This window comes from Monodelphis domestica, chromosome 3, assembly GCF_027887165.1.
Source record: "Monodelphis domestica isolate mMonDom1 chromosome 3, mMonDom1.pri, whole genome shotgun sequence".
Classification (NCBI taxonomy): domain Eukaryota; kingdom Metazoa; phylum Chordata; class Mammalia; order Didelphimorphia; family Didelphidae; genus Monodelphis; species Monodelphis domestica.
Genome location: NC_077229.1, coordinates 106,512,072 through 106,526,034, shown reverse-complemented (window position 1 = coordinate 106,526,034; position 13,963 = coordinate 106,512,072). Strand labels below are relative to the sequence as shown.

General features: G+C 43.3%; 1 protein-coding gene across 1 annotated transcript; it reads right to left on the bottom strand.

The window, feature by feature from the left end:
- Positions 1–9,359, bottom strand: LOC103094318 (lymphocyte antigen 6H-like). The gene is made up of 4 exons (XM_007488872.3): positions 9,048–9,359; positions 6,938–7,008; positions 6,424–6,537; positions 1–1,754 (listed from the first exon to the last, which is right to left on the bottom strand). The coding sequence occupies exons 2-4, from the start codon at positions 6,987–6,989 to the stop codon at positions 1,519–1,521; spliced, it is 402 nt and encodes a 133-aa protein (XP_007488934.1). The 5' UTR covers positions 6,990–7,008; positions 9,048–9,359; the 3' UTR covers positions 1–1,518.
- Positions 9,360–13,963: the final 4,604 nt, after the last annotated feature.

Genomic DNA, 13,963 nt, shown 5'->3' with positions numbered 1-13,963 from the left:
TTTTTCTGAAAAGATTTTATTAAGCCAGTTAAGGGGCTGGTGGCAACTACAAAAGAATAACAATTCACGTTTCCATAATGATTTCAAGTTTATAAAGAGACTTTCCTCCCCATATCCCTATGAGCCCAATAGCGCATTTACAGATAAAGAAAGTGAAGATCAGAAGGAACTAATTTTCCCCAGTTTTACATAATTTGGAAGAAATGAAGCCAGGATTCAACCCATCCATGTTTTCCTAAGTCCCAGACCATTTCTATTACATATAAATAAATATTCTATTTGTAATTCTTCTCCAACCCCAACACCCACCAAAAAAAGATTGAGAGTAGGGCACTCTCCTGAATTAAAGAATATCTTTGAGAGTAGAGCTAGAAATTAGCAGTTGATGTCTTCCTCCTTCTTTCTTCAGGGCCATCCCCCTGGAAAAGGAGACAGGAAGTACAAAGGATTGGGTGGGAGGAACGGGGAAAGACTAGATGTAGAGAATGTATGAAAACATTGCCACCAACCTGGCAGAACTGCCTTTTAATTGGACAGTGAACATCAGCATTACTATCATGATGATGCTATTAATGGTAATATTAATCCATTATAATGAAATATTAACAGTAATAATTAATCATTATTTAATGTTATTAATGGTAATATTATTATCATAATGATGCCCCTCTGTAGGAGCATTTTTCTCCCTACAAAGAGACTTGGTAATGTTGAGGGAAAGATACAGTAAACCAAGTGGGCACTCATCATTTCAAGAATGGCACTGTAGGAAACAATAGATATAAGGAATCTTAAGAAACCTGTGAAGACATAGTAATATATGGAAAGAAAAGTAAGCAACACAAGAACAATAAACACAATGACAACAATATCATCAAATGGAAATAATTTTTAAATGAAACCAAGCACTGTATAGTATGATGATTAATTATACCTGAGAAGAGATGAGAAAATGCATCTCCTTGCTTTCATTAGAGAAGGGGATTCTGGGTACAAAGCATTGCCTAGTCTGATAAGTGTGATCATTCATTGTGTTGGATGATTTTGCTGAAATACTTTTGTTTCTTTTAGCTTTTGGTATAAGTGATGGTTCTCTCAGGGGAGAGTGGAATGGATACATTTAGAAAAGGATGCAATATAAAAACATGAGGCCTAAATGAAACTAAGAAAAGAAAGATATTCAGAGAAATGGGTCTCTGAGGACTCTCCAAACATACTCCCAATAGGGGTTAAGTGCTCAATCGTTCCTGGATAGCTCCCACTGGTAACAAACAAGGGCATGTAGAGTCATTGAAAACCCCAAGGAACAGTAAATGTTTGTGTCTGAGCATCTATAGTATGTAGATATGTTTCTATCATGCATCCTTACACATGTATGTATGTCTACTAGAACTGACAAAGTTCTATTAAATTCTATATGCAATTGGTTCAAGATCAGGGAAGGGAAAGTGCAGAGAGGAAGTTGCTTATATGTTCCTGAGAAACCACAAGGCAGGAATCACAAGGTGACTGAAACTCTCACAGCCCGGCCCAGAGGATAGCAGGTCCAAGGCTAAGCAGGAGTGTCCCTATCAGCGCCAAGGGGCTGCCACTGATCCCATCTGCCCCATTACACAGTTCCTTTGAACAACAGGAATAATCCACTTCGATTAAATTTGTAGAGATCTGTGAATGGGCCTTTTCCAATAATTCCTTGAAAAAAATTCCACAAGAATTAGTACAGCCTTTGAAGTATATCTTTTTGTCTGCTTGTCCTGTGGGGAATAGAAAAGAATGGCATTCAAGGTATAAACCAGTGGGCAGAAATTCCTTCTTCCTTCACTCTCCTACATCCACTTCCTATTTCAACCAAAGCAGTCTCCTTACTATCTCCTACACACCACAGGCTCATTGATGGTTCTCCCTCGGTTGTTCAGGCTGCTATTCTTCTCTCTTAATCTGAATCTAAGGTCCTTGAGACTCATCTCCTTCAGGAAGATTTCCCTGAATATTCTACCCTGCAAAGATTGTTCCATCCCCTGAATTCACACTATACCTCCTACTTCTCCCCATTCATCACCTCTCACTTAGACTACTGGCTAGTGCAGTCAATAATCTTCTAAGCGACTTCTCTACCTCCAGTCTCTCCCTTTCTCCAACTGGTCTTCCATCCTCTCTCCCCTTCTCCAACTGGTCTTCCATCCAGCTACCAAATTTATAAACCTAAAGCTGAGGTCTGTGTCACTCTCTGGCTCATGAAACTCCATCTTGACACTCAAACAACATACAATTCTTCTGTTTGATTCTGAAAGCCCTTTTCCATCTACATCGGGCTTCAACCTAGCTTTACAGGCTCTTACATACTTCTCCTCTTACTACATCCTACTTTCCACCAAATTGACCTATTCACTCTCTTCCGTATGTGGCAGTATATCTTTTGTCACTGTGCCTCTCTACACAGACTGACCCTCCTACCTGGAGTGTACTCCTTCTTTACCCCCAATTCATGGGATTTCTGGACTCCTTTAGACTAATTCAGTTCCCACCTTTTACAGGAAGCCTCTACTAATTGCTAGTGCCTTCCCCTCCTAGATGTTACTTTGTACTAACTTTGAAGATAAGGATAATTTTTTCTGCATGCTATTCTGTCTCAATAGAATATAAACTCCTTAAGGCAGGAACTTTTTTTCTTTTTTCTGTTTTGTTTTGCTCTGTTTTGTTTTCTGTCTTTATGTCTCCAACATGTATCATAATACATGGCATATAGTAGGTGCCTAATAAATGTTTGTTGAAGAAATGCTGCATAAAAATATCCTTCGTGTAGCATTTAGCCACAGCATTATGGGTGCAGAGCTGGAATGAACTTGAGATCATTTAATCTAAGTCCCTCATTTGACAGATGAGAAGAAAGAGAATAATAATGCATATGGTGCTTACAAGGTATGTACCAGGCACTGTGCTAAGTGATTTTTACAAATATTAATTTTATTCTATCTTCACAACAATTCTGCAAGGGAGATGCTATCATTATCCCCCCTCTCCCACCTTACTTACATTTGAGAAATTTCAACCAAGCAGAAGTGAAACAACTTTCCAAGGGTCCCATGGCAATGATCTGAGGCTGAATTTGAATTCAGGGCTTCCCAACTCCAAGGTGTGAAAATGGAATGAACAATTCTTTCACTAGTATCTTTTTAAAAAAAAAAAACCCTTACCTTCTGCCTTAGAATCAACACTGTGTATTGATTCTAAGGCAGAAGAGTGGTAAGGGCTAGACAATGGGGGTCAAGTGACTTGCCCAGAGTCACACAGCTGGGAAGTGTCTTAGGTCAGATTTTAACCCAGGACCTCCTATCTCTGGGCTTGGCTCCCAATCCACTAAGCCACCCAACTGCCTCCTTTCACTAACTATCTTAATACAGTTGAGCTTCCTTTCTACCCAGGGACTGATGAAATAACTTGGGAAACATAGATGGCCATTCCAGAGGTTAAAGAGGCACCACTTCAGGCCCAAGTTGCCATTGACACCCAAATCTCCACAGTACAGCTTCTGGGACACCCTGAAAAGAGCCAGTTCCAGGAACTTGCCCAGAGCTTCCAGCTCAGACACCCCACTGGTCTTCCTGCTCTCTGCTTCCCACCAATTTGTTCAGAAAACCCAGTCCCTACTTGCTGTTATTCAAATGGCCCAATTTCATCTTTTGCCTTTTATGAAAATCTTCTCAAGGTCATCCCTATTACCCCAGAACCATATAAAAGACCACACTAAGCTCCCCTCAAAGAGCCAGTTAAGCAATCGGCTTCCTGCTCCACTTGCCAGTTCCTTTACTCAATAAAATGATGAGTGACTCTTTGCCCCTCCTTCTTTGATCCTTATCAGATAATCCTGATCAAGGCCCATCACTCAATCCACAGCACCACCAACTGCCTCAATGAGACAACAAGCAGGACTGAAAAAGATCAGGAACCTAAGAATCCTAGATTGGTGTTAGAGAGGGCCTTAGAACATAGACTCACAAGGTTCTTCTGGTGTTTCAGCTAGAGGAAAGTGGTCAGGTGACAAATAGGGCTTCTCATGGTCAGTCAGAAAAACCTCTGGGAATGGTGAAAAAGGTGGCAAAGAAATCAGCATGAGCTAAGTTAAAACAAAGTATGGGGTTCACTGAAAGGTCCTTAGAACCCAAGGGGGAAATGCCTTCCTCCTCCAAGGAGCAATGATGGATAGAAACAGCACTGGGTTTGGGGTTAAAAGATTTTTCTTTAAGTCTTGATTCTACCACTTACTAACTTCATCTCTCAGAGTCACAGTTTCTTTTTCAGTAAAAATGAGAAATCATTAGTGGCATTTCAACTTCTTAAAAAGAAATCCTAATGGATATCAAAAGAGTTTGGAAACATTTAATAGTCAAATTCATGGGAAGGTATGAGATCTGAACTCTACAAAGTTCTTCCTCATTTATTTGGGGGGGGGGATCCTTGCATTCTGGGTTAGTATGGATCCTAAGACAGAAGTATGGATCCTAAGACAAAGGCTAGACAATTAAGGTTAAGTGACTTGCCCAGGGTCATGCAGCTAGGAAGTGTCTGAGGCCAGATTTGAACCCAAGTCCTCCCAAATCCAAGACTGGTACTCTTTGCACTGTGCTTCTTAGCTGCCCCTCCCTCATACTCTTGATTCCCTCACAGGAAAGCTTTACAGGTGAGAAAATGGAAACCCAGGGAAGTTGGGCGTTTTGCCCAAAGTCACCCTTGTAGCAGCCAGCAAAGGGTACCCCAACTTAGAATCCTAGAATGCTAGGGCTGGGGGGAACTTTAGAACATAAAAACACATACCTATCAGAAATGAAAGAAAGTTCATTGAAGGAGGCATCCCATAGGCAATGCAGTGACTAGAGGGCTACATTTGGAGTCAGGAATACCTAAATTTGAATCTTATATCAAATACTAGCTGCATGACTCTAGGCAAGTCAATTAACCTCAGTTTACTCTAGTTTCCTCAAAGATAATTGTAGCACCTACAGCTCCCAGTATTGTTGTGAGGATCAAATATTTATAAAGTACTTTGTGAACTTTAAAGTGCTATATACATGCTTTTTTTTTTTTATTTGTTGTTCAGTCATGTCCAACTCTTCATGACCCCATTTGGGGTTTTCTTGGCAAAGATACTGGAATGGTTTACTATTTCCTTCTCTAGCTCCTTTCTACAGATGAGGAAATTGAAGCAGGGTTAAGTAACTTTAGGAAGTATCTCAGGCTGGATTTGAACTCAGGTCTTCCTGACTCCAAGCCCAGTGTTCTATCACTAGATCACTTAACTGCCTCCTCTATAAATTCTTACTATTATTATGATTATTAGACCAAGTTGGGGGTCTCAGTCCCAATTGTCTGCCAATGAGTTTCTACAGAAGTATTAAAGACAAGAGCCTAATGTAAGTAAGGCCCTCCCTATTCCTCCCTAAGAAACAATTGTTTCCTCTGCCTTGGGGAGCTGTCCATTTGAAGTTCCTTTATTAGGAGAAGCCAGAAGTTAAGGCTGGTTTCATGTAGTCACATATAAAGATATACAGATGTCCACCAGAAGTCAAGTCCTATAAATTGCCTTTGACTCTGTGAAATGCAAACTCTCCCCAAACTTTCTAGTAGTTAAATGATCTGCCTGAACCCAGACCACCTCTCTTCTTCTGTCCACTGAAATCTAGGATCCACTGGTATCAATTCATGTCTCTGAACTCTATCTCCTAACTCCTCTGCTCAGTACCTGTAACTCTGGTAACTGATTCCTTTATCTAGATGGCCAACCTCCTACTTCTGGACCCTCCAGCAGCAAGGACATCCCAGATGGGGCCCTTCTTATTCATTATCCCAACCAGTCTTGAAGCCTCAGCCTGTGCCACCCAGTACCACCAATCTATAGAGAATAGCTCTCTAAGAGTGGAAGAGAAACAAAGGGGGAGGGTATGGTTGCAAGCATCATTAGGCTTAGGTGAATTCGAGAGACCTAGGTTTGGGTTCTGTCTCTTCTGTTCCATTTACTAGATGTGTGCCTTAGAGCAAATCACCTCTCATCTCTGAGCTTCAGTTTCCTCATGTGTAATCTGAGAGGGTTGGATGAGGTCATCTAACCCAATTGGGTCTCTTCCAGCTCTGAAATTCAATATTCTGTGTTCACTCCCCTTCTCTAAAAAATGAAGGTGTTGAACTCCAATATACTAAAGTCTCTTTAACTCTAACACTGTAATTCTGTGAATTTTAGGTATCAACTCAGCTGGATAGGGATCAGAGGACTGACCTTGCACTGGTCAAACAATTCTCATTACATGAACAATGGAGGAGATTCTAGCTGGCACTTAACCCTTTTGAATCCCTTCCACTATAGCCCCCAAATTCAAAATTGCCCATGGAGCCTGGGATCTTGAACAATTAGCTGAGGCTGGCAGGACTTACCATTTTTATCTTCAGCTTCCAAACTCTCACAGTAAGTTAACCCCGGGCACTGAGTAGTGTTGCACTGACTGAATTGCTTTACTCCTGTACAGTTGTAGCAATTAATACTGTAAGCTATAGAGAGGAAATCCCTTTGGTTAGATGGACTGAGGAGGGACACCCAGAGCTGCAACATAAAGACCTATGAGCCCCACCCTTTGTCATCAGTGGCTGAGACAAAGCTGTGGAGGAAGCAGCAGGTTCTTTTCCCCACAGCTAAGACCTCAAAGGTCAGGGTCCTGGGGAGAGGGAGATCTTCCCACAGCAGCCCTAGAATTCTTCCCTCCCACCTCCTCCCCGTCTCCCATAGAGAAGCAATTTACCCAGCTTGCAAACATAATTCACCAAGCCCACAAACAACCACAACTCCTTAACCCCCAAAACACAGAAATAACATCCACAAGTCCCAAGGCTTTCACCCTTCCCAGTTCTAGTTTTCCCTCCCCCACCACTACCACAGGTCCCAAGGTCTGACCTGGCCCAACACAGAGCAGGGTGCTCAGCAGGACAGGGAGAAGGATCCTCATGGTTCTTGGCTGTCTCAACCTGGAGGGAAGAACAAGACAGAGTACTCAACAATCTCCTTAAGGATCTCCCCTAACAAGTCCATCCTTCCTATGGGCTAGGCTTTCTCCCTTCCCTCTCCCCCAACTGATCTTTTAATTGTACCAATTACATCCCTCATCACCACTAGTTCTGTTATGATGCTCATGTCCTTCTTGGTACCTCTTATCACGGAGGCAAAGAGAAATCACTGGAGTTGGCTAAGAGCATGACATGATTGGATTTAAACTTTCAGAAACTCAACTGTGTGAGGAATGGATTATGGAGGAGATGGTAGAGGCAGGGAAATCAGTTGCTACTACAAAGGTCCAGGTAAAGATGAATGAGAGAGAGGAGGAGATCAGGATGACAATGGATTTGTGAACCCAAATGGCTGATAAGGACCTCAACAGAAATAAGGCTATTCAGGGGGTGTAAATGGGGTTTAGGGAGATAAATGCTCCTAATTTAGAACATATTGAGTTAATGAAATTGATAAGGACATCCAAGTAAATATGAAATATTCAAAGTAATGTAGAGGAGTACTACTGGGTTAGGGAGGGCAGAGTGGTAAGAAAGGCACTCCATGCAAAGAACCAGCATGCTCTGTTCCATCCTCTTCCTCCTCCTACCAGGAACAACTTGGCCCTCCAGCTCCCACCTAGGCTCACCATATCTAAGGTCCATCACACTACCCTTGGGTCCTGACAAACTGACATTCACCTTTGCATCTCTCACCTCAACATCTCCCATACCCATCAGATGATAATCAACTCAACAGTGTGGTACTCAAACAACACTATCCCTAAGAAGAATGTGTCAATTAATTGCCCTATGACACCACATACCTGTAATTTCCTAGTGTCCAACCATACTCTCTGATCACCATTCCAGCCCATATATAAGCATGGTCTCCCCCTATTAAGAGTATAAACTTAGCACTGTGCCTGGGACATAGCAGGTACTTAATAAAGGCAGGTCTTCCTTTTTGTATATTTTCCCATCAGTTAGCTCTGTCCTAGCAACCAGCACAGTTCCTGGCACAGTTAGGACTTATGTTTATTGGCCAACTAATAACAGAGTAAGTGGGGAATACAAAATGTAAGAAAATTATAAAAGTGGGACAGGAAAGGTTAGGAAGTTTTAAAAGTCAGACACTTAGTAGAAGCTTACATTCATTCATTCATTCCTAGATATACCACTAGAACTGAGTCTTGCCATTCTAAGACAAGTGAGGAGGGAATCTGATTCCCTGCTACCCTCCCTCCTCCTGCACAGCATATACACTTCCCCTCTCCAATATTCACATACCTTCAGGCCCCAATTTCCCCGAATATCCTACCATTAACACTCCCTTTTGTGTGGGGTGATGATGGGGAAGGGAGGAGAGAGGAAAGTTTATTAATGACTTCCAGTAAATTGAAAGATGCCTTAGAGATCACCTAGTCTAATCCTATCATTTTACAAAAACCCAGAAGGTCTGGGAAAAGTTAGTTGGCACCAATCCAACTAATTAGTAATAAATAGTAGAAGCTAGGTCTCAACCCAAGGGTCTGTATTTTCCAAAATCAGTGCTCTTCCCAAGATAGACTTCTCCAGACTCCTGGCTCAAAAGGTCATACTTGCCCCCCTCCTCCACCTACCTCTGTCATCACTTCTACCTGGGGTGTGGATCTAGGCAGAAAAATGTATTTCTGAGAGACACTTCCTTCTTCCACAGAGAAGACAGTAAGTGGAATCTTATAAGATCACAGATTAAGGATTGGAAGGGACCTCAAAGACCACCCAGCCCCATTCTCTCATTCTCCAGATTAAGTAGCTAGGGCCAAAGGTTACAACTTGCCTAAAGTTAAAAGGGTAGTAAGGACTAGAGACAGAATTAGAAGCCAGGTATCCTAATCCCCCAGTAGGAGGGGAAGGATGAGCCCAGCTTTCCCACTTGGAAGGTCTTCACCCCACCTCCACCAGTGCCCCACCCTGGGGTACCATTCCTTCTCCCTCCTCTGGGCTCCTGCCCAGCAGCAGTTCTGGAGCCCCCTCACCTGCAAGGCAGCCTGCTCTTGCTGAGTCAGTCTCTGAGAACGACTTGGCCCAATGCAGTTGGGAGTCTGCCTTCCTCTTCTGATGCCACCCTGGCTCCTGACAACTGGTTTCTGCTAAACCTGAGAGTGACACTTGTACAGGAGCCCAACTCCGCCCCTCCCAGGCCAGGCACAATGACGCCTCCTTCCAGTCCTTTCCCTTCTTCCCCTCCTCCTCCCATCCTCCCTGCACCTCTATCCCCAGCCAGTCCAAGGCGGCTGCGCCTGGGGTGCTGCTTCCAAGACTTCTCCCAACTCCTCGTGACCCTGGGCACCTTGGACTCACTGGGTTCCGCCCAGCCCGCAGAGTTATCTTGGTCCGCTTAATGTACCTGATGCCTCCGCCGGGCACACACCCAGCCTAAGACTCCAGATTCCGACGAGATCCAAGACTCAGTTCCAGTCTTGGCCACAGTCTTGGCCCTAGTCCCAGTTCAGGCTCAGAGGAGCAAAGACTCCCACCCTTTCCCCAGTCCCAGGGTCCGAGAAACAGAACCGCTGCCCCAGCCCCAATCCCAGACTCAGAGGAATTGACCCCCTGCTCAGATGTAGACTCAGACCCCAGGCGCAGCTCTCCTCCCTGCCCCCAATCCAGCCCAGCTTGGACCCCGCCTGAGAAAGGCAGAAACGGTGGGATGGGGTATGAGGGGACATAAGACTAGGGTGGGTGCGGATTTCGTGCCTTTAAACTTTGCGCTTTGAGCCTTGGAGGTAAAATGGGTTGGAACGAGAATTGGGAGTGAGTGGAGGCCCGGGATATGGGTTCAATTAGCCTACTTTCTGAAGCCTGCCCAGAGCAGGACGGTTTGTCCATTTTGGACATGAGAGACTGAGTCAGCTTGATATTAAATGAGTGCTGGGAAATCGGTGGGGGCAGGGAGGAGGTTGTTAAGCGAAAATGCTCTAAGCCAGGAGAGATGAAGGGAGGGGCTCTGTTACTTGGTGGGGAAAGAGGGGGTAATTAGGGTCCTGTCTCAGCCAGAGAAATCGGATTCTAGACCTAATGGGGCTGCTCCTTCTGGGACTGGGGAATTCCAAACTCATAGCTAATAATCTGTCAGTGGCCTGTTTTGGTTTTTTCCAAGCTAGGATATTCCCTTCCGTGCTTAGGAACTTAAAAACACCACTGATCTGGGGGGAGGGGGAGGAGGGAGGAAACAAGGGAAGGGAGGACTGTGTGGTGGTAGAAACATCAGAAGACCTGTGTTTCTGGCTCCACCTGGCCACTTAACTCTTTTGTGAGGCGGGTCTTCAAGCACTTAGTCCTCTTCCCTGGTCAGAGTTTCCAGACATAGTCAAATCATCTGCTCTTCCCTCTCTAAATGCAATGATCCTAAGATCCTGGTCAGCATTAGCACCGGGGTGTGCCGACCTCAGGAACCATGGGGTGATCCCAAGAAGAGGTTCAGTGGGGGCTGAGGAAAAGCTGTCTAAAGTGGGGGAGGGGGAAAGTCTCCGGCTGCCTACCCACCCCTCTGCCCACCGGCTTGCTACTTCTTGAAATTCTTGGCAATTCTACAAATATTTATTGAACATTTGTCATAATGGGCAAAGAACTAGACTAGCTGCTGGGGGCAGAGAGACAAAAGAAACCCTCGGAGTCCACAAGGGAGTCCACAAGGAGCTTACCTTCTTCTGGTGGAGGTGAGAGAGCGACAGAGGAGAAGGAAAACTATTCTACATATTTTAAAATAAAATTTTAATTCACATATAAATCAATATCATATAATTATATATGGGGAAATACATTTATATATGTTATTCCCCCTCGTATATATAAATTTAGAGAATGCAACTGATAAAAAGGGGAAGGAGACCCTGGGTTGTTGTTATAGATGAATGATCAAGGGTTTTTTGGTAACCTGGTCTGTCAGGGTATTCCCTCCCCGAGGCAGAGCAAAATGGCTACTCTCTGTCTTCCGCCAGAGCACTTTGGTGGGCAAGATGTTGCAGCAATCTGTGTCAGGATAGAGAACACCTCAGGAGAAAGGGATAATCGGTTGGCTAGGAAGTTTTGCTGAACCTAGCCTCTCCACCATGTCTCTTCTGAACAGAAAGCTGCCTGAGAGAGAGCAGTAAGGGTGGACCCAGGAGTCTAACCTGGTCTGAGAAAGCTCTCCCTACCCATTAAAAAAAAAAAAACACCCACCAACCGTCTTGATTCTTCTTGATATTGATCTGACTGCTTTCATATAACAACAGACATTTATCAAGGCTGAGGTTAGTGAGGAGGGTTAACAGGGTTTTCCTAGCTAAAGACACAGGTGGGTGGCAGGTCCTTTTCACCCTCTGCTGGCGGCCAGGGCTGGCCTGGAAGCCCTCTCTGTCTGATGGTTTCTTCTATGCTAGCTAATCTAGGCTAAACTAAGATGCAGCAAGGTCTCTAGGTGTAGCTGGCAAGGTTGAAGAGGTTCAGGCTTTGGGACTGACCCAGCCTACCCTTCAGGGTAAACCCTCTTAGGCAGCTGAAGGTCCAATCAGTCCACACAGGTCTTGAATTTACAAAGAGACAAGATCAGTAAAGAGTCCCAGTGGGTTTCGGATATGACTGGGAAAATCCTCAGGAATGGGGTTTGTTCCAGTCTTGGAGTGGATCTAGGAGCTGTTTCCTCTCCAGGGTTCAGAACTGAATCTCCCCCAGAGTTCATTGCTTTCCCAGAAACCCTTGCTCCCGAACATTCCAACTGCTCCTGCCTGTCATCCCTGCTTCTCCTGCATTCCATTTCATAAATGTGTATAATCCTTTCCTTCAAAAGTCAGTTTGACCATCTTGACTTTGTGAAGGGGAGAAGAATGGAATAAAGCTAGAAAGGTAGGTGGGAGCCAAATGCAGAGGCCTTAAATGCTAAGTTAAGGAGTTTGTATATTACCATATGGCCAACAGGGAGCAACTGAAAGGTTGTTGGAGTTTGGGGTTGATTTTGTTTTGTTTTTTTCTACTTACATAAATATGCCTTTTTTTTTTAAAGAGGGAGGGTATGGAGAATTGAAATTTTATATCAAGTTTGCACATATTCTCAAACTTCACCATTTGGTCCTTAGATCTGAGGTCTATATAAATTTATCTGAGTTGCTTGGTTAGTATAAGGAAGGCCTCTCAATGTGTGTGTTGTAGTAAATAGCAAGAAAATACCAAAACTAAAGTTTGTTTGCTAACAAATGATAGATATGGGGGCAGGGGGAGACAGAGAGAGGAAAGAAGGGAGGGGAGAGAGAGAGAAAGGATATAAATAGAGATATGGAGGCAGACAAAAAATGAGAAAGAGGGAGAATGAGAGAGAGAAAGAAGAAAGAGAGACAGAGATGGAGAGACAGAGAAAATGAGAAAGTGAGAATGAGAGACAGAGAGACAGAAAGTGGGTGGGGGAGGAGATAGAGACAAATACAGAGACAGAAACAGAGCGCTAATAGACCACTCAGTTCTGGCTAGCCAATGTTCATTGCCATGCTGATGGACATTACTTGAGCTCAATTCTGGTGAATGTTCCCATTCTTGCCTGCTTTCAATTCCTGCAGGCTCAACTTCTGTTGCTATTTGTGATTTTAGTTTTACTCCACCCTGCTTAGTCTTTAGAAATCTAGCAACCAGGAATGTATACACCCCCCACTTAAGGATTAAGTGTGGGGGAGGAAGGCCTATGACCTGCATGTGCTAGCAAGTGACAAATCAGAAACAACTGACTGACACCCTGGGCTGTCCTAAGCCAAACTTAAGCCACCATCGATACATGTGAGACACAGAAAGTGGTGTAAAGAACTGCCTTTATAGTTTGCGTCACTTCCTGTGAGAGGGGCTTTTGCGAACTTGGGTGGTAAAAAACTTGACTAGGAGGAGCTCAGAAGTATGGGGTTTTCTTGGCAATATTGGATTGGAGCAATTTACCATTTCCTTCTCTAGTTCATTTTACAGATGAGATAAATTGAGGCAAACATGGTAAAATGACTTGTCTAAGGTCACTCAGCTAGCAAGTGTCTGAGGCCAGATTTGAACTCAGGAAGAGAGCCTTCCTTACTTCAGGTCCATCACTCTATCCACTGTGCCATCTTCCTGCCCAGAATATGATAACCACTATATAAATGTTAGCTATTATTAGATAGATAGATACAAATTTAAACCATCCAAATAAATTGTGCTATCACTGCTGACTTATTATTTATTTTTAATAGAGTAGTTAAATATTTTCTTCTGTGTAGTCTGAGGTATGATAATAAAAATGATTAACTCCTAATATGATTTTAGTCGATTATTAATCATGTTTTCTGGAAGAAAAAAAACACTAACATTTCCTATGTAATACTAGTATGTCAACATTACATTTACCTCTTTCAAGCTATATATTTCAGGAAGTTCCAATAACAATTCTGATAAAACCAACTGCTTATATATACACACAACTATTTGTGAACATACATCCACACATCCATGCATTCACATGGACTTTTAATGGTTTAAAAAATTATTTACTCATTCTTCCCACATCTTGGCAGAGTGGTGGAACTAAAAGTATAGAATGAGGTGTTCATTTTCAAAAACAGTTAAAGTATGAATTTATTTTGTGGGACTTTTTGTATTTGTAATGATGAAAAGACTTTGTATATGTGTGTATATGGGGAATAAAGGGGAGTTGGTGAGTAAAAGTAAGAAAACAGTATTGTTTCTAGTTCTAAGGGAGCAAGAGCCCTGAGGATCAATATGAATTACAATACCAAGGGACTAGAGGTCCCACCTATGTAAGGACCAGAGTGTAGACTAGTGGGACAGTGACTATACCTCTTCCCAGATCACACCACCTTGGGAGCACTGAAAAATGTCAAACCCCAGAATTAACTCTGAAAAAAGCAATGCAATAAAGCCTGAAGTGTGAGCAGAACCCAAC